We start from the raw sequence: 18,867 nt of genomic DNA, 5'->3' as shown, positions 1-18,867 counted from the left end.
TTTATATGGAACGCCACCACAGCATGGCTTGACAAGCGGTGCGTCGGTGCGGGCCCAGATCGGAACTGGGGAATCCCAGGCCGCCTCAGCGGAGCGCGCACACTTAACCACTTGCGCCACCTGGCCGGCCCATGAGTGGTTTTTAAATAGGATCCCCAGGTTGAGGGTCTGGAGATTTGGCTTTAGTTCCAACCACTCTGCCCTTCTGTCCCTGGCTTTCTCCTATCAGTTTTCCTGAGGTACAGATGGTAGAGGTAGCGTGGCACAGAAGAAAAAAATATGGACTTTAGAGTCTGGAAGTCCAGCTTCATCAGTAACTGCACGTCTTTAGCCAAGTTAATTAATTTCCCTAAATCTCATCTATAAACCAGTGACAATAATTCCCACTGCGGAGGATTGAATGAGGGCGCGTGTCTAAAGGATCTAACACAACCTGGCAGATCCCTCTCAAACAGCAGAGCCTCTCCAGCCCTGGAACCCTGTTAGAACTCAGGGCTACAGCCTGGCATGGAGGCAGGGAGCTCCCCCAGGAGAACCGTCAGTGCCCAAACCCGGGCTCACTGCCATGCTTTGTGCACCAGGCCAACCACAGTACTCCCCTGGGAATGAGGGGCTTTGTGTTTGTGTGTTTAGCAGCAACTACTTTTCATTTCCTGTAAGACCTCCATCTAACAGGGAGTCAATAGCTAGAACCCAGGGGGAGGGAAAGAGGCCCCGGGAAGAGAGGATAAGGGGAAGCTAGTCTTTTAAGTTATTTTAATTCAGCACCCACCATGTGCCAGGCCCGTCTACGTGCTTTGCCACACATTATTGCCTGCTTTAATCTCTCTTGGCTGATACATGGAGGAACAAAGGGGGCAGAGCTGTCAAATGATATTGACAGCTAATCTGGACAGCATCTAGGCTGTTCTAAAATCTGCTAATAGCTCGAATTAACTGGGTGGGGACCCCTGCCCTAGGACTCGACCAGCTGCTGCCATAGGTGTGAGACAAAGTTCAGGCCAGAGCCTGGGCCCTGCTCCTCAGCCCTACTGGGCAGATGGACCCCCTTTTATTTTTTATTTATTTTTAAACTGTTTTATTTATTTATTTTTTTGTGAGGAAGATCAGCCCTGAGCTAACATCCATGCTAATCCTCCTCTTTTTGCTGAGGAAGACTGGCTCTAAGCTAACATCTATTGCCAATCCTCCTTTTTTTTCCCCCCAAAGCCCCAGTAGATAGTTGTATGTCATAGTTGCACATCCTTCTAGTTGCTGTATGTGGGACGCGGCCTCAGTGTGGCTGGAGAAGCGGTGGGTCGGTGCGCGCCCGGGACAGAACCCAGGCCGCCAGTAGCGGAGCGTGCGCACTTAACCGTTAAGCCACAGGGCTGGCCCCAGATCCCCTTCTATTAAGCAGCCAGTTCTTTTCCAAGGTGCTGATAACTACAGCTGAGCTCCAAATACTCTTGAACCCCTCTTGGAAAAACAAGGAAGAGAGAGAAGGGAGAAAATGAAAAAGGGAGTAAAAGTAGGAAGAAACAAAGGGAAGAGAAGGCAGGCACCCAACTCTGTCCAATATTCATTCCTTTATTATCGACTGTGTTAATTTGAACAGGGCTGGGGCCTGCAGGCTGCTGGCAGCACTGAGCTGCAGGTGCACGTCAGCTCAACAGAGAGGCCTCATCCTAAGCCAAGGAGACAGAGGGTAATGTTTTATATATATATTTATATATTACATATGTCCTGTATTGTCATATGTATAGAGTGACAAGAATGGGCCACTGCATTGTTAACTGTCGTCCCAAATAAAGACCATAGCAACAGACATGGAAATTTGGTCCTAATCAAGGCCCTTATTTTGTCAATCAAATGTTTGATACATCAAAAGGAAAAGAAGAGAAAGAGAGAGAGACAGAAACTGAGATCCAGCCACCCCAGTGGCCGTGTTCCAGTATATATTACGCTGAGTGTAGAGTGTCTTCTGTGGAGGTAAGCACACACACAAACACACACACACACATACACACGTACACAAAACCGCAGGCAGGAGCTCCTCCTCCGACCACACCTCGGGCCCAGCCCTCAGACTGGGGGTGGTGAAGTTGGGTATATTGTGCTATAAGACTTTGAGGGTTGAGTGACCAGACAATGCAGAGTCCAAGTGATGAATGGGGGTGACACGTGCTGCTTCATCCACAAACAAGAAAGAGGTCAGTGGGGGAGGCTGCCCGACACGAGCCGGGAGGGTCCCCTGTGCCCAGGCCACCTGGGGGATTTCTATACACAACTCCTGTCTCAGCCACAGCTCAATCTGATCTGAATCCTGAGTCTCAAAGAATCTCTTGGGCTCTGAGGAAAAATGTTATTTCCTTGATGGACAGGAGCAAATGGCAAGTGAGCTGCCCAACCATCTAGGCCAGTAATTACAGCAGAAATGACAGCATCATTGAGTTGAACCAAACCATAGCTCGGTCCTTAGAGCAGAACTTGAACTGTGAAAGAAGAGGTCATGTCCCGATGGAAAGAGAATAACCAGGTAATCAGCCCCCCTCCCCCCACCTCCCACAGACCAAATTGCAGGCAGATCTGTCAGTTTCATGTCTTTACCCCAAGGACTAAACTCCTCATATTCTAGGAACTGGATTATTCCTATTAGGAATGCCCACTATTAGGGCATTTTGAAATCCTAAACCACTTGTTTTCTTTCATGATTACCTCTTCACTCCTCCATCAAAATACACACTTAAAAAGTAAGTCAAGGAAAACTAATCTCTCTCTCTCTTTTTTTTTTTGGTAGAAATTTACTTATCACTTGAGATACCAGGAGACATCTTGGGATGTGACAATGGAAGGTGAGGAGTACTTCCCTAGGGACCAATTTGCACAACGCTGAAGAAAGGGTCAGCTTTCAACACAATAGTGTCCAGAAACAGGGGTAATGGGCAAAGTTGACAGATTATGCCTGGGTCTCCGTCTCCTATGCTAAATGAGGGGAAAAGCAATAGATTCTGATCCCTTTGTTTAGCCAAGGGGAGAATGGCGTTGATCTCTCCCACTATGAACTGGGATCCAGCAGCTGCAGGGAAAATGATCAAAGCAGGAAGGAGTAGCATCTCAGAAATGGGGAGGTGGCTTGATCATTTGTTGACCAAAGTTACTTCTCAGAGGGGACAGAAACAAAGAGACCTAGATGAGGGACTTCCCTTGATGACTGTCCATGTTGTCTCCATTACTGTTCCATTTCCTGCAGGTCCCCAGGAGGCAGCAACTGGTTGGTTCATAATTCCCATCTTGGGAATGTGGGCAGGAGGCAGAGTTTGGGAAGCCATGAGTTCTTGCCAAAGCTGAAGAGCATGGGTGGTGTCGGTGAGGTCTTTTAAGTCCTTGAAAAGGAGCCCGAGAAGCCGAAAGAGGTTGTCTGAGGCGCAGAAAGTGGAGAGCGGGGCTCTCTCTGCTGGGAGCACTGTCAGGATGTCTCTTGTCCTCAGGGGACATCTAGCATTTTTCTAGTCCCAGAAAGTGCTTAGGAGCTGCTCACCTTCAGCATAGGAGGAGATGGAGATTATGGAGCGAGACAGGTAGAAACAGTACTCTCTTCCCAGGCACTGGCCACCTTCCCTTCCGGGGGCAGCTGACAGGGAGGAGCTTGATGTCTGACTCGGGGGGAGGGGTCTAAAGTCAGAAGAAAAGGAGGCTATGCAGTGACCACGGCAGGCTCAGGCGAGGGCATCTCTCCCACACTAACTGAGCTCCACGAATAAATAACATTAATTAAATAAAGGAGGCTAAGAAGAGCAAGCAGAGGCACGGTCTGCCAGATTCTCACCCCCTCATACATATGCACACACACATGCACACACACACACGCACACCGAGCGGCAGGGGAGATGATACAGGGTTGGCTGCCCCATTCCAGGAGACTGTCAGATGGGCAGCCTGACCGAAGGTTGTCACTCGTGGTCTAGCACGGTCGTGGGGTGCAGAGCAGCGGAGGCCAGCGAGGCATGTGTGGTCGAGGCTGGAGGCCGCTGAGGACTCGGGCACCTGCAGGGGGTAGGGATAAGGTGGGTGAAGGGGGAGGTTGGGGAAGTGCAGAAAACAGAAAAGTGAGGACTTTCTTCTCCCTCATCCTGTTGCTGTAGGAGCTCCACCCCCACAGCCCCAGTTGTCACCCTCCCTTGGTGCCCTTTGGGTATAACCAAAACCCTCTTCAGCCTCGATCAGCCCATGTGGTTTCCACGCCTTCTAAGTCCATTGCCCACTCTGACCATGGTGGTACTGACCAGGACCTGGACTTTCGGACTTTAGACGTGGAAGGTCTTTCCAGAAAGCTGTCCAACCGCATAAGCCTCTCCATGTGTAGTGCACGAGGGTCTTGTTCTTGGTCATGAGAAAATTCCATCTCAAAGACAGCTGGAGGAGACACATCCAACTCCAGAAACATTATGTTTTCAGCCTATAGTGGGAATATCAGGCCAGACATGAGCAGTGGCCCAGATGATCGTATCTTCTAGGCGCTCAGTATATTACTAGGTGTAGCAAGGTGAGGAGGTAGGCAGATGAAACAGAGGTTGTGAGCATCACCTCCCTTGGGCTCTCTGTCCCCTCCCCCCTTCACTTCCCAGCTTCTTACCCTGTACCTGGGGTGGGACCCCATTGCCATGGCAACCCGAGCATACTGGCTGATAGGCCTTTTGTAGCCCACCGCAGACGTTGGCCGCTTCTTCATTTGGCTGCTACTGCTGTAGGGAAGAGCCTATATTAGAATGGATTTCCTTCAAACGCAGGGGGGAGATGATATCATGAGGAATTAAGTATCATTCAAGTAGCCCGGAGGGCCTGAAGACTGCAGATTCTGGAGTTTTCTTCTCTTTGCTCTAATACAACCTGACAACTAAAACTAGTATAACACAAGGAGGCACATATTTCTTCACTCTTGTTGCTTCAATTTTTTTCCACAGTAAAAAGATTTGACTGAGGGCTGGAATGAAGAAAGGAAAATCCAATCTTATTTTGGCTTTCAGACTCATATACACACTACACAAAACCATCGATGATCAGTGGTTCTGCTTTTCATATTCCTTCATAGGAGTTAGCACAATAAAATGATTAAAAACTCAGACTTGAAATGCAAGGGTCCCCAAATAGCCAAAACAGTCTTGAAAAAGCACAGAGTCGGAGGACTCGCATTTCCCAGTTTCAAAACTTATTGCAAAGCTACAGTAATCAAGGCTGTATGGTACTGGCATAAAAACAGCATATAGATCAATGGAATAGAATTGAGAGTCTAGAGATAAACTCTTATATTTACAATCAATTGATTTTCTCTAAGGGTATCAAGACCATTCAATGGGGAATGAATAGTCTCTTCAACAAATGGTACTGGGACAACTGGATATCCACAGGCAAAAAAATGAAGTGGGACTCTTACCTTGCACCACATATAAAATTAACTCAAAACGAATCATGTAGATCCAGCTATCCCACTACTGGGAATCTATCCAACGAACCTGAAATCAACAATCCAAAGAGGCTTATGCACCCCTATGTTCACTGCAGCATTATTCACTATAGCCAAGAAGTGAAAGCAACCCAAATGTCACTGATGATTGGATAAAGAAGATGTGGTGTATGTGGTGGCCTCCCATATAAAGTATAGGAAGATGGGCACGGATGTTAGACCAGGGCCAATCTTCCTCAGCAAAAAGAGGAGGATTGGCAACAGATGTTAGCTCAGGGCTAATCTTCCTCACAAAAAAAAAAAAAAAGAAGAAGAAGATGTGGTGTGTGTGTGTGTATACATACACACACACACACACACACACAATGGAATACTACTCAGCCATAAAAAAAGACAAAATTGTCCCATTTGCAACCACATGGATGGACCTGGAGGGTATTATCTTAAGTGAAATAAGCCAGAGACAGAAAGACAAACACCACATGATCTCACTCATATGTAGAATATAAACCAACACACAGACAGAGAAAAATGTATAGTGGTTACCAGGGGCAAGGGGGTTGGGGGGTGGGCACAAGGGGTGAAAGGAGACATGTATATGGTGATTGACAAACAATAATGTACAACCAAAATTTCACAACGTTATAAACTATTAAGATATCAATTTAAAAAAATGAATCATGGACTTTTTTTTTTTTTTTTTTTGCTGAGGAAGATTCGCCCTGAGCTAACACCTGTTGCCAATCTTCCTCTATTTTGTATGTGAGCTGCCACCACAGCACAGCCACTGACAGATGAGTGGTGTAGGTCCGTGCCCAGGAACTGAACCCGGGCCGCCAAAGCAGAGAGGGCCAAACTTAACCACTAGCCCACTGGGCTGGCCCTGAATCATGGACTTAAATTTAAGAGCTAAAACTATAAAACTCTTAGAATAAAACATAGGGGTAAATTTTCATGACCTTAGACTAAGCAATGGTTTCTTAGATATGACATCAAAAGCTCAAGCAACCAGGGGCCAGCCTGGTGGTGCAAGCGGTTAAGTGTGCGCTCCGCTGCGGTGGCCCGGGGTTCGCCGGTTCAGAACCCGGGTGCGCACCGATGCACTGCTTGGCAAGCCATGCTGTGGTGGCATCCCATACAAAGTGGAGGAAGATGGGCACAGATGTTAGCCCAGGGCCAGTCTTCCTCAGCAAAAAAAGAGGAGGATTGGCAGATGCTAGCACAGGGCTGATCTCCTCATACACACACACAAAAAACGCTCAAGCAACCAAAGAACTTTGTGCTTCAAAGAACATCACAAAGAAAATGAAAAGACAAGCTACAAAATGGGAGAAATTATTTGCAAATCATACATCTGATAAGGGACTTGTATCCAGAATATGTAAATAACTCTTACAAATCTATGATAAAAAGACAAACAATCCAATTTAAAAATGGACAAAGGATCTGAATAGCCATTTCTCCAAAGAAGATATACAAATGGCCAATAAGCACATGAAAAGATATTATTAATCATGGAAATGCAAATGAAAACCACAACGAGATACCACTTCACAGTCACTAGGATGACTGTAACCAAAGAAGACAGACAATGACACATGTTGGTGAGGATACAGAAAAACCTTTACACATTATTAGTGGGAAGGTAAAACAGTGCAGCCACTTTGGAAACAGTTTGGCAGTTCTTCAAAAAGTTTAATATAGAGTTATCATATAACCCAGCACTTCCACTGGGTCAAGAGAATCAAAAACATATGCCTACACAAAAACCTGTATGTGAATGTTCATAGCAGCATTATTCAGAATAGTGAAAAAGTAGAAATACAGTTGTCCCTCGGTATCCACAGAGGATTGGTTGCAGGACGCCCCTCCTCTCCCTTCGTGAATACCCAAATCTGAGAATGCTCGAGCCCCTTAGCTGGTCCTCCGTATCCACAGATGGGAAACCTGTGGACACAGAACCCACAGATACGCAGGGCTGACTGTAACCCAAATATCCATCAACTGATGAATAAACAAAGAAAGCATGGTATAGCCATAGAAGGGAATATTATTCAGCAATAAAAAGGAATGAAGTATTGATACGTGCTACAACATGGACAAACTTTGAAAACCTTTTGCTAAGTGAAAGAAGGTAGACACAAAAGACCATATATTGTGTGATTCTATTTATATCAAACATCTGGAATAGGCAAATTCACAGCGACAGAAAGTAGATTAGTGGTTGCCTGGGGCTGGGGACATTGGGAAGGATGGGAAGTGATTGCTAACAGGTTTGGGGTTTCTTTTTGGAGTGATGAAAATGTTATGGAATTTGATAGTGGTGATGGTTATACAACTCTGTGAATATACTAAAATCCACTGAATTATACATTTTAAAATGGTGAATTATATGACATGTGAACTACATCTCCATAAAGGTGTTATTTGAAAAACAAACAAAACAAAACTCAGGCTTAGCTTTTAAAAAGTGCATATTCTTTGACCCAAATTCTCACTCCTATGAATTTTCCTAAGGAAATAATCACAGATGGAGACAATAATTTACATGCAGGGATGTTTGCTGCAATATTATTTACAACTGCAAAAAATTAGAAACAACCCAAATGTGCATCAATAGGGACCAGTGGAATTATTATTCAGCCACGGGAAGGAATATTATGTAGTCATTAAAATGGTGTGTGGCTCTATGTATACATGAAAAGATTTCCACAACATACTAAATAAAAAAGCAAATGAAAAGATGAAGTTTTTTGTTTTGTTTTTAAAGAAATGTGTGTGTACGTTTGTGTGTATGTGTGCATATGCTTAGAAAAAAGTCTGGATATTCAACAAAATGTTAACAGTTATTGTCCTTGAATGGCGTGATTATGGGTGATTTTTATTATCTTTATGCCTTTCTGCAATATCTGAATTTTTTTACAATGAATATGTATAACTTTATATCTAATGAATTATTTCAAACATTCAGAAAAGTCTAGAAAATAATATATATCTGTATGCTTACCATCCAGCTTTGTCAAATCTTAACATTTTGTTATACTTAACACCAAATTGTTTTTTTTTTTTGGTGAGGAAGATTAGCCCTGAGCTAACATCTGCTGCCAATCCTCCTCTTTTTGCAGAGGAAGATTGACCCTGGGCTAACATCATGCCCATCTTCCTCTATTTTGTAGGTGGGATGCCTGCCACAGCATGGCTTGATTAGCAGTGCATAGTTCTGCGCCCAGGATCCGAACCTGCAAACCCCACACCGTTGAAGTGGAGCGTGTGAACTTAATCACTACACCACCAGGCTGCCCCCACCAAATCTTTTTTTACGAAATAAAATGTAGGGGCCAGCCCTGTGGCGTAGTGGTTAAGTTCACCACGCTCTGCTTCGATGGCCCAGGTTCAGTCCCTGGGCACAGACCTACACCACTCATCGGTGGCCATGCTGTGGCAGTAACCCACATACAAAATAGAGGAAGATTGGCACAGATGTTAGCTTGGGGCAAATCTTCCTCAGAAAAAAAAAAAAAATGTAGACAGTTTTTAAGACACCCATCTCTCTCCTTCCCCAGGTTAATCACTCTCTTGAGTTTGTTGCTTATCAATGTCATGCATGTTTTTATACTTATTTATATATATGGGTATTCATAAACATAATATATGCAGTATTTGCACATCTATTTCTAAATTTTGAACTGTATAGTGTACTTACTGCCTTTCTTTTGTGCTGCTCGACAAACATGTTTTTCAGGTTTATCCATGTAGCTCTAGATTATATTATTAAAGTTTAACTATATCGAGTATTTTAAAGTTTCAATATAGCATTTTATACATATATATGTTTCATATATATTCTTTTGTTGATAGACATCTAGGTTAATTCCCTTTTTTTCTCCATTAAACACAGTGCTGCTATAAACATTTCTATATAGGTATCTTCAAGTACATAGTCAACAGTTTCCCTGGGTTATATACCCAGGAATGGAATGGTCGTGTCGTAGGGTGTATTCATTTTCAACTTTACTAAATATTGCCAAATTGCTTTTCAAATTGCTCTACGTCCTAGCCAAATTATAGTATATCAGACTTTTTTCTTTCAGCAATTTGATGAGTGTGATATATTAATTTTATTATTCAAAACAAACAAAAAAAGATAGGAAAGAAAGAAAGTTATTTCCATTAAAAAAATAACAGGTTTTGTGGTAAGACAGACCTGAGTTTGAATGCTGGCTCTACCCCTGAGAGCTTTGTTACATTGGGAAGTGGTTTAATATCTCTGAGCCTCAGCGAGCTCATCCCTGTCAGGCAGAATTGCTGAGATGAAACCAGATAAGCCCTCAGCACAGGACACCGCAAGGCTCAACATGTGGCAGCTGTGATGATGATTTATCCCCAATTCCACAATTCAAGTAGGGATACAAACAAGCACTGATAAAAGCCAAAAGGCAGACAGAAGACAGAAGAGGAGAAGAAACAGGCCGAGTAATTCACGGATAGGACACTCTGTCCTTGAAGAGGAGAACAAGCCGTGCAGGAGCCAACAGAACAGTGCCTGCCTTTGCAGAGGAGAGTAATGAGAAATAACATTCTTGTAGTTCACTCTATCCGCAGACAAAAGAGTGCTGGAGCCCACTGAGGGGTCCCTGCTGACCCCCTTTACAGATGAAAACAAGGAAGGAGGAGGCTGCAGAAGCCCCAGCTCACTCTGCTGCTGCAGAGCCTCCGGGAGGCTGCGTGCGGGGAGAGCGGCAGCATCGGTGACAGCTCTGAGAGGGGAGCGGGAAATTAGTAAAATAACAAGTTGTCATTCATAAGGTGCCTCTATGCATCCCCTTTGAACTTTACAACAACCTCTTGAGGTGTAGACAGGGCAGACAAGGAGACTGAGGCTCAGACAAGCCACGTGCCTTTTGCGTCCAAGGTCATACAGTTAGGAAGAGACTTGGAATTAAGCCTTCCCAAATATTTTATTTTATGATGCTGCACTGTCTCTCAGGAGTACACACAGAACAGTCTGGGGCTGAAGTGCGCCTGGAAGGCTGCGGGCTCTGGGAGCAGGACAGAAGGACAGGGCTGGGCGAGCAGGGCAGTGGATCAGGGCGAATTGGCAGCCTGACCCAATAAAGATGCCAGGGCTATTCTGGGTGGCATGTGGGAAGAAGGGGCTGGGGGAGGGGAGTGTGTAATTGGGACACCAAACTTCCCTTCTACTCCCTCTTCTGCCCCAGGCCTACTTTCCATGATTGATCCCTCTGGAGTAAGCAGGTCGTGGCAGACAGCCCAGAGTGGAGGCCTGGCTCTGCTGGATCCACTCATCCCAACAGTGACCCACAACAGTTATCATGTACCTAGTAGGTCCTAAGAGCTCTCCTAGGACCCTCCCTCCGTATGGCTGCTATCACAGTATTTTCTCCCCTTAATATTAAAAAGTCCTCTCAGCTCCATCTCAGGGGCTGACCCTACTCTCCTTACCAGCTCTGTCTGATCACCCCTTTCCTCTCCTGTTCTGAAAACAGGCACCCAATATCACAGGGTGTGCTTTCCTTCCAGGTCCTGCACGCGCAGCTGCCACAGTAAATCCAACTCTCCCCCGCCCCGTGCTCTGGTCCCTCTGCCCCGCGGGGCAGCTGTCCACCTTGAGCACCCCCTGCGGGTCTCAACTCTCTTCCCCCTCTTCACACTGCCCCGCAGCCCGCCCGGGAAGGTGGAAACTTCTTCCTGTTGCAGACTCTCCTCAGTTGTCACAGGCCTGGGAATAAATCTGGGGACTCAACCCAGAGCTGAGAATGTTCTTACCGAGGTAAACTTTGCCTCTGTAAAAAAGCAGTTTAAGGTCTCATCCTGATTCTATCTAGAGCAAGGAATGCTCTCTTTCTAAACTTGGAGGCAGCCTGAATAAAAAAATCAAAATCCAAAATAAAAACAATAAACTAAATGGCCCTTCTATGGCACTTCTAAGGGATGAGGGCAAACTGGCTTCTCTGGAGTCCCTGTAATTATATTGGCTTATTAGTATGATTGCGACCATTTATTGATCATCTCCTCTGAGCGAGGTACTGGCCTGGAGCCTCCCAGACATTAATCTCATTTCAACCTCAACAATTCTGCAGGGTATATTTATTATATTGACTTTCTAGGTGAAGAAACTTGGGTTCAGAGAGGTTAAAAAACCTTCTCAAGACCACAAGAAAGTAGCAGAGCAGGGACTACAAATCAGAATGTTCTAAATCCAAAGTCCAGTCTCCTTCTACTGCACCATGACACCTTTGAAAGGAATCTAGGGTGGCTGGGGTTGTGAAGGGCAAAGGGCTAAAGTTACAAATAGAATTTTGTGAACTGGAAACCATAGGCTACAGACATTGCCAAATACTGGACCCTTAGAAGACAGCTTTGTATACACACGATTAAAAATAAAGGCGATTATGAGAAACTAAAAATAAAAGGTCATACTTGTAAAATAGTTATTGCTGGAGCTGGTCGCAAAAATGTTTTTTCAAAGTAACTTTAATACAAAATCATTGGTGATTGTGGGAGGTGCCTCACCTGAAGTCATTGTGTGTCGACTGGCGGGGCACAGAGATAGCAGATGGAGAAAAAAGAAAAAGGGGTAGACTTCCAAAATAAGTTGATATGGGTGTGTTTCAAGAGTTGCCTGACAATCACTCCTTGTTTTAGAGAGAGGCACAAGGAGGGGTGTGGGGGGTAGACGTGCGCAGCTAGAGTAGGATAAGGGAAAAACGTCCTCGAACAAAAGCTTTCTAAAGGGACAGCGTGACTTTAGGTAACTGCTTTCCAACAATGCTTTTTTCCTCTCCCTTTGAGCAGCCTTCAGTGTGCTCATCCCCAGAATACCATAGGCCAAAGCAAAGCAAAATATTCCACACTCGAATTGAGCAAATGGAACAATGCCCTGATTAGTTAAATATGCTTTGGGAAGAAAGAGTTTTTCAGCCCTGATTAACTTATGTTGCAAATAGTGGGACCCAGTGCTCCCTTCCGTCCCAGGGAGGCAGCGTGTTCTACAGCCTCAGACCCCACGGCTCCTGGGGCTGAACCAGAGAAAGCTGCGTTCAAGGACCTTCCGCTGTGAAATGAGGGGCTAGGAGTAGCTGATCCTGGAGGTCCAGGCCAGTGACTCGTGCCCCATGATGCTACCCTGAGGCTCTCGGTGCTGAGTCAGAACCATAACTGGGATTCCAATCATGAGGGAATTGGTTTTACTTTATTTTAACCACCAACTGCTGCCAAAAAAAAAAAAAAAACCTAATTAAAAAAATTTGTTTCATATAAAAACTTCCTAGATCTATTTTTACTTTTCTTTTATATTTTTGTGATTTTAAAGTTCTGAGATAAATATTATTTATTACAGTTATCAGACATAACAAAATGGATAGTGATATTAAAAAAATTTATAGTAGTAACACAGAATCGCATATAGTTGATTACCTGGTATTTATTAATAAATCTTTTTGAAGTAATTTATTGAAGTTTTTTCTTAGAGAAATCTACAATGTGTTTATATAATTTGTAGTTAAATATAGTAGAGAACACTGGTGTGTCATAATTGCTCTAATACCTTTTATTCTTACTCAGATATATATATATATATATATATTTTTTTTTTTTTTGCTGAGGAAGAGTCACCCTGAGCTAACATCTGTTGCCAATCTTCCTCTATTTTGTATGTGGGTTGCCGTCACAGCATGGCCACTGATGAGTGGTATACACCCGCGCCCAGGAACCAAACCTGGGTCACCGAAGCAGAGCATGCTGAACTTAACCACTAGGCCACTAGGGCTGGCCTCCCTTACTCAGATATATTTTGATATTTTCTATTTAAAATATATACTCTAGGGGCCAACCTGGTGGCATAGTGGTTAAGTTCACATGTTCCACTTTGACGGCCTGGGGTTTGTGGGTTTGGATCCTGGGTGTGGACCTACACATTGCTTGTCAAGCCATGTTGTGGTCGCGTCCCATACACAAAATAGAGGAAGATGGGCACAGATGTTAGCTCAGGGACAATCTTCCTCAGCAATAAATAAATAAATAAAATTAAATTAAATTAAATATATACTCTGTATGTATTCCAAGCAGGTCCATTCATATTCTGTATAAAATAGCATGGTTAAGTTGTGAATATACTTAACCACAATTTTGAAACAGCTTGTGAATATATTTATATCTTTACATTTTTAATATAAACTTTTCAGGGAACACAGTCCAACTGGGATCCAGTTAGAAGCACTGCTAACACAGACCTGCAAATGCAGGTTGGGGAGCAACTCTGTGCAGATTTACATGAAAGGGGTACAGATGTCAGGTGTGATTCTTCCCAAAGAGTTATGGAAAAGAAAGCACTACAGAGTAAGCTAAAGTTAGAAGCTTTCGAGGAATGATCAGAGTTTTCAGGTTTTCCAAAGGAAAAAAAAACATTGAATATTTCTCTCTTTGCATTACTTTCCTCCAGCAAGAAAGACTGTGGGGGAATCAGAAGAGAAAGGAAAAGTGGGAAAAGAACATCACAAGAACTAGCTCCACTGTGTCCAGCCCAGGGGGCCTTTAAAGCAGAAGAGAGGGATAAGAGACAATGGGCTGGGAAAGGCAATAGTTAAACAATAAAGACACTGATCTCTATTTTGGAGGACTTCTTTCTTTTTAAAAGTTATTACTGGTATCCACTCTAAAAATTATTTAAAGTGTGCTTTTTTTTTTTTATAACTTTATTTATTTTTCCCCCAAAGCCCCAGTAGATAGTTGTATGTCATAGTTGCACATCCTTCTAGTTGCTGTATGTGGGACGCGGCCTCAGCATGGCCAGAGAAGCAGCGCGTCAGTGCGCGCCCGGATCCGAACCTGGGCAGCCAGCAGCGGAGCGCGCGCACTTAACCACTAAGCCACGGGCCGGCCCTAAAGTGTGCTTTTTTAAGACAGCTGTTTTAATTTTAAAAATCTGTGAATAGTTTTTCAGTGTATGCAAACCATTTTATTTTTGCAAAAAAAGAGAGAAGTTATTTGAAAGGTTATTTAATTTAAAAGTTATTTAAAAGGAAGAAAGTAAACAACAAAAAAAAAACCAGAAATAAAGAATGGAAATTCATAATCATTAAGCAGAAAGCTCATCTTAGCTTCAGGCAAAGCACTCGCCATGCTCTAAAGTCTGGATCGTGTGCTTAGGCAGTCAAATCAAAACTGCAGGGACGATGTTTTGAGAAATGAACAACCTCTTCTGAAGCATAAAACTGCAAAACTCAAATTAAGATCCCTTCTCATTTCCAGATTAAAGGAGACTAAACAGGCATGATAATGCAGTGTATGATCTCAGTTGGTGGGGTGAGGAAGGAAATTGCCAGAAAGGACTGGCTAAAATTGAATTTTGCCTATGTAATAGTATTGTGTCAATATAAAATTTCCTGAATTTTAATCATTGTACTATGGTTACGTAAGAGAATGTTCTCATTCTTAGGAAACACAGGTAAAGGGTCAGGATGTCTGTAACTTAAATGGATGGGAGTGGGGAATTAATAAAGCAAGATGTGGCAAAATATTAACAGTTGGTGAATTTTGGTGAAGGGTATATGGGAATTCTTTGTACTATTCTTGCAATTCTCCTTTTTCAAAATAAAAAGTTAAAAAAAAACCACATGCCTTCTCAGAGCCTCTTTCATCCCATCTCTATCCAATGTAAAGAAATTCCTCCACCTGCAAACTTTCAACTCAAGAACTTTTCTAAGTGCAAAACAACTCTACAGAGCAGAGGTCTCACCAGCATCCCTCTCCAGCAGAGGGCACTGGAGTAGTGGTTTGCAAGCCTGGCTTGCAAACCTGGAAGCTTTGGGGAAAAAAAATTAAGTCCTAGGATCCACCCAAGACCCTTTAAATCAGACTCTCTGGAGCCAAAGTGACAGGTGATTCTAGCTGTGGCCAGGGTGGAGACTCTCTACATTAGACGCTATACTACCGCAGGTCTCTACCTAGATGGGAAAGGTGGATTGTAAGTCCAAGGTGACACCACTGAAAAGTCTTTTACTCATCAACTTGCCACTTACAAGTCTGTGTAGTGTCACCTTGGCTAGGATCAGCCTTTCAGAAAGTAGACAGATTAAGTTGGCATCTGATGTTCCAGTAAGAAGCTGTGGACCTCCACAGCTAGCTTCCCACCCCAGCTTTGGGAAGACTCCAGCTCTATCTACCTTCCTAGGATAGAGAGAGCAAAGAATCTCTGGGGAAGGCACAGGTATCTGGCCTCCTAAACACCTCTGTATACAGATTTTCAGTTAAGGGACAGAGAGGTCCAGCTGGGTGACGCAGTCACTCTGTTGGGCTTGAACGTCTGGTCTTCTTCTTCATGGCCACCAGCAGAGGGAGCTGCACACTCAGCCAATGGACACAAACTGTACCTAAGGGCTAGGATGAGGAAACAGGTGGAAATGCTGAATCACCCAGCTGAGTGAGGCTATAAAGACTGGATCATATCTCTATCATTTCCTGATCTGATCACTACTCTGTATTCTCCACTGGATACACTGGAGCTCCCAACTCTGTCTGGTTTACCTTCTGTCTGCAGAGTCTTGCACAGTGCCCGACACACAGTCAGGCAAATATCAACTATTGTTGCTGTTTTTGGCATCCAACAAATGAATATTCACCAGACTGGCCAAATGTTAGTATACCCTGTGATTGCCAAGAGGCTGAGATGCTCTTCCTCTCCTCCTGAGGCCTCTCATGGGGTATTCTCTGCATCCCAGGCCAATGAGACATTTTGTTTTTGTCACCACACCCTTCCTTCATGGAGATGCCTCCATTAGGTCCTGAGAAATCCATCCCCCATCTGCATCCTCCCACCCCTCCCCCATCCACAAAAACCTCAGTCTCCCAGCAGGCTCCTGGCCACCCCCAACCTGGGGAGGGCTTGCAAGTCCCTAGGCCCAGACAACTTAGAGAGACTCACGCTCCAGCTGACACGAGTGGCTGGAACTTCCACTGCTCCTCCTCACAGTCCAGAAAAAGCCGGTTCATGATCTTGTTCTTCTCCTCAGGGGGAATGAAGTTCTCGATGATTAGGTACCTGAGGTAGAGATGGGGATTTGGGGAGGGAGAGACCACACGGTGTATGTGAAGCTTGAAGATTTAGAAGCAAGAAGCAAAGAGGCAGAGGGAAAAGAGGACATGGCAAAACCAAAAAATTCAGGGGAGGGGATCCCTATAGAAATAACAGAGCTTGAAAATCACTGCTTCTAATGCAAAGATTGTAGGCTCAGGGCATTAGGGGTTACTTTTGGCCAGCACCCAGCATGCACTCTGAGGGGTTCATCAAATGTAGGTAGAGGAGAGGAAGGAAGAGGAAATAAAGGAGGTAGAAGAAATCCCAGAAGTTGGGCCTCTCCCTCCCCCCTCAGACTTGTTCTATTCCTAAGACACACAGACTCATGGGAGAGTACACAGTCAAAACGAGGCCTTCAGGAAAGAGAAGAGCCTGTCAGGGAGAGGCCTGGACGAGGGATGGCTGTGAGGACCCAGGTCGGGAAGACTAGGGGCCCTACTTGAGCTTGAGTTCCCGGGTCTGCTCATTCTGCGCCTCCTCCAGGTCCTGCCGCACGCGGATGTACTCATCATGCTGGTCCTGGATCTCCGCCTTCACCGCCTGCAGCTTGGCGTAGAGCTGGGTGGGGACAGGTGCAGCTCAGAGGCTGCACAGTGAGGCAAGGAGACCTCGGCCACCCAGTCTGGGCCCTGACAGCTGCAGGCTCAGGGTCCACCAGCTCAGCCCAGGATGAGGCCAGGGCCTGGTCTGAATCTGCCCCCTGCTGCCCCACCACGAATTGGGTGCTGCCCCACCCCTCCTACACAGTGGCCTGTTACCTGCTTTCTCTCAGCTGTTGTCAGCCTCGTGGAATGTTCAAATTGGAAGGGACTCAAGGGACCTTTTGGTCCAACACCTTCTTTTTATAGATGAGGAAACTCAGGCACAGACTTGCTCAAGGTCACACAACAAGTCAACAGAAGAGCCAGAATCAGGACCCAAGGATAGGACTGCTGGTCCAGAGTTCAGGGAGGGAAGGGGGCTAAGCCAGTTTGGAGAGTGACCCATCCCACCCCTGCCTCTCCAGGGGCTCTCAGAATAGGGGTGTGGAGGGCAGCACTGACCCTGCTGTCCACTCCTAACCCAGTGAGAGATGTCCCTGGAAACTGCCACTGTGGCTGGGCCTCTACCTGGCCTGCTCTGGGGCAGCCATATCAGCAACTTGAAGGGCTCTCCAGGTTCTTCCCAGAATCCAGACCCTAGACCCTCATCTAATGTACACGCCTTTCCCCAACAATGGACTTTGCAGGGCCCTGGTAGCCAGATATTCTCATCCCTTCACATGTCCTCAAGGGCCTTGTGCTCCTCGCTGAGCACCCCCAGGCTTGAGTCTCCTCCGGTCTCCTCGCCACTCCCCTGGCCCTGCTCCAGGCCCAGCTATCCAAACTGACTCACTGGTGACACTGTAAAGAGGGAAGGTACCCAGGAGCATGAGGACGGCAACCGTGAAGACTGGAAGTGATAGTGTTCTCAGCCTATCAGGCCCAGCCTTGCCCAGGAGTAAAGGCTCCAATCTCCCCCACGCCAGACCCCTGCCTTCCCTGACTCCTCCCCCCGCAGCCCAGGCAATGTGACTCAGGGGTTCAGCAGTTCAAGTAAAGTGGGGCAGGGGCCCTAAAGCACACAGCCCCTGGGCAGGTGACTGTCTTCAGCAGAGGCTGCCGGGCCCGCACACACCCTGACCCCATCCTGCTGCAGCATTTCACCTTCTTGAGTTTCTTGGTCTTGACCTCCACCTCCTGCTGCAGGGACGTGTAGGTACCCCGGAGCTCCATGGTCTCCTCATCTCGGAGCAGCATCTCCTGCTGCATTTCCCGCTCACGGCGTTTCTAGGCCAAGGCAGGGCAGAGGGGCTCAGTGGAGCAGCATGTACTGGGGAGGGCCAAGGGAACCTGGGGGACAGGCTCACTCTGCCTATCACGGGACCTGGCTTCATTGTGGCCACAGGTGCCAGGAAGGAGAAGGGAGGGTCTCATGGCCCATGTCCACTGCTCCTGCCCTGTCCTCAGTGGAGCCTCTCTGAACCTTCTTCTCAGCTCATATGGCCATACCTTTGCCAGGCACTGCCCCATGTGGATGGAGACCCCAGCCCTAAGAGCTGGCACATTCTAGGGGTGTCAACCACACATACAGATGCCCATCATACTGGCTTCCCAGATGCCTCACCCTCTCCCCACGTAGTATCACAGTTGACTAGTAAGACCAACAAATTGTGGTTCTTGATGATTCAGGACACAGTCATACAGTTGGCAAAGAACTCACACTCTTGTGGAAGGGCCAGGAATTAGTAGCAGGTACCTCGCGGAGGTTGACATCATGGGGAACCAGCACTTTCTCTCACCCACCAGCT

The 18,867-nt window shown here is 45.7% G+C and overlaps 1 protein-coding gene across 4 annotated transcripts in view; it reads right to left on the bottom strand.

Moving 5' to 3' along the window:
• Nucleotides 1–1,815: 1,815 nt before the first annotated feature.
• KIF3C (kinesin family member 3C) overlaps nucleotides 1,816–18,867 on the bottom strand; it is a 36,458-nt gene continuing 19,406 nt past the window's right edge. For 2 of the 4 annotated variants that reach the window (XM_004418268.3, XM_087437040.1), the window contains 6 exons: nucleotides 18,224–18,346; nucleotides 16,978–17,096; nucleotides 16,386–16,502; nucleotides 4,616–4,724; nucleotides 4,266–4,438; nucleotides 1,816–4,026 (listed from right to left, as the gene is read on the bottom strand). In XM_004418268.3, coding sequence (XP_004418325.1) covers nucleotides 3,933–4,026; nucleotides 4,266–4,438; nucleotides 4,616–4,724; nucleotides 16,386–16,502; nucleotides 16,978–17,096; nucleotides 18,224–18,346 — 735 coding nt within the window. In that variant the 3' untranslated portion in view covers nucleotides 1,816–3,932. Of the gene's footprint in view, nucleotides 4,027–4,265; nucleotides 4,439–4,615; nucleotides 4,725–13,281; nucleotides 15,842–16,385; nucleotides 16,503–16,977; nucleotides 17,097–18,223; nucleotides 18,347–18,867 lie in introns of those variants that run through there. The other 2 variants (XM_014781871.2, XM_087437041.1) reach the window with 2 other exon arrangements.

The sequence above is a fragment of the Ceratotherium simum genome, chromosome 11, assembly GCF_057802395.1.
Source record: "Ceratotherium simum simum isolate JZ-2026a chromosome 11, ASM5780239v1, whole genome shotgun sequence".
NCBI classification, from domain to species: Eukaryota; Metazoa; Chordata; class Mammalia; order Perissodactyla; family Rhinocerotidae; genus Ceratotherium; species Ceratotherium simum.
The sequence above is the reverse complement of the archived record's forward strand: the minus strand, read 5'-3'. Positions and strand labels throughout refer to the sequence as shown.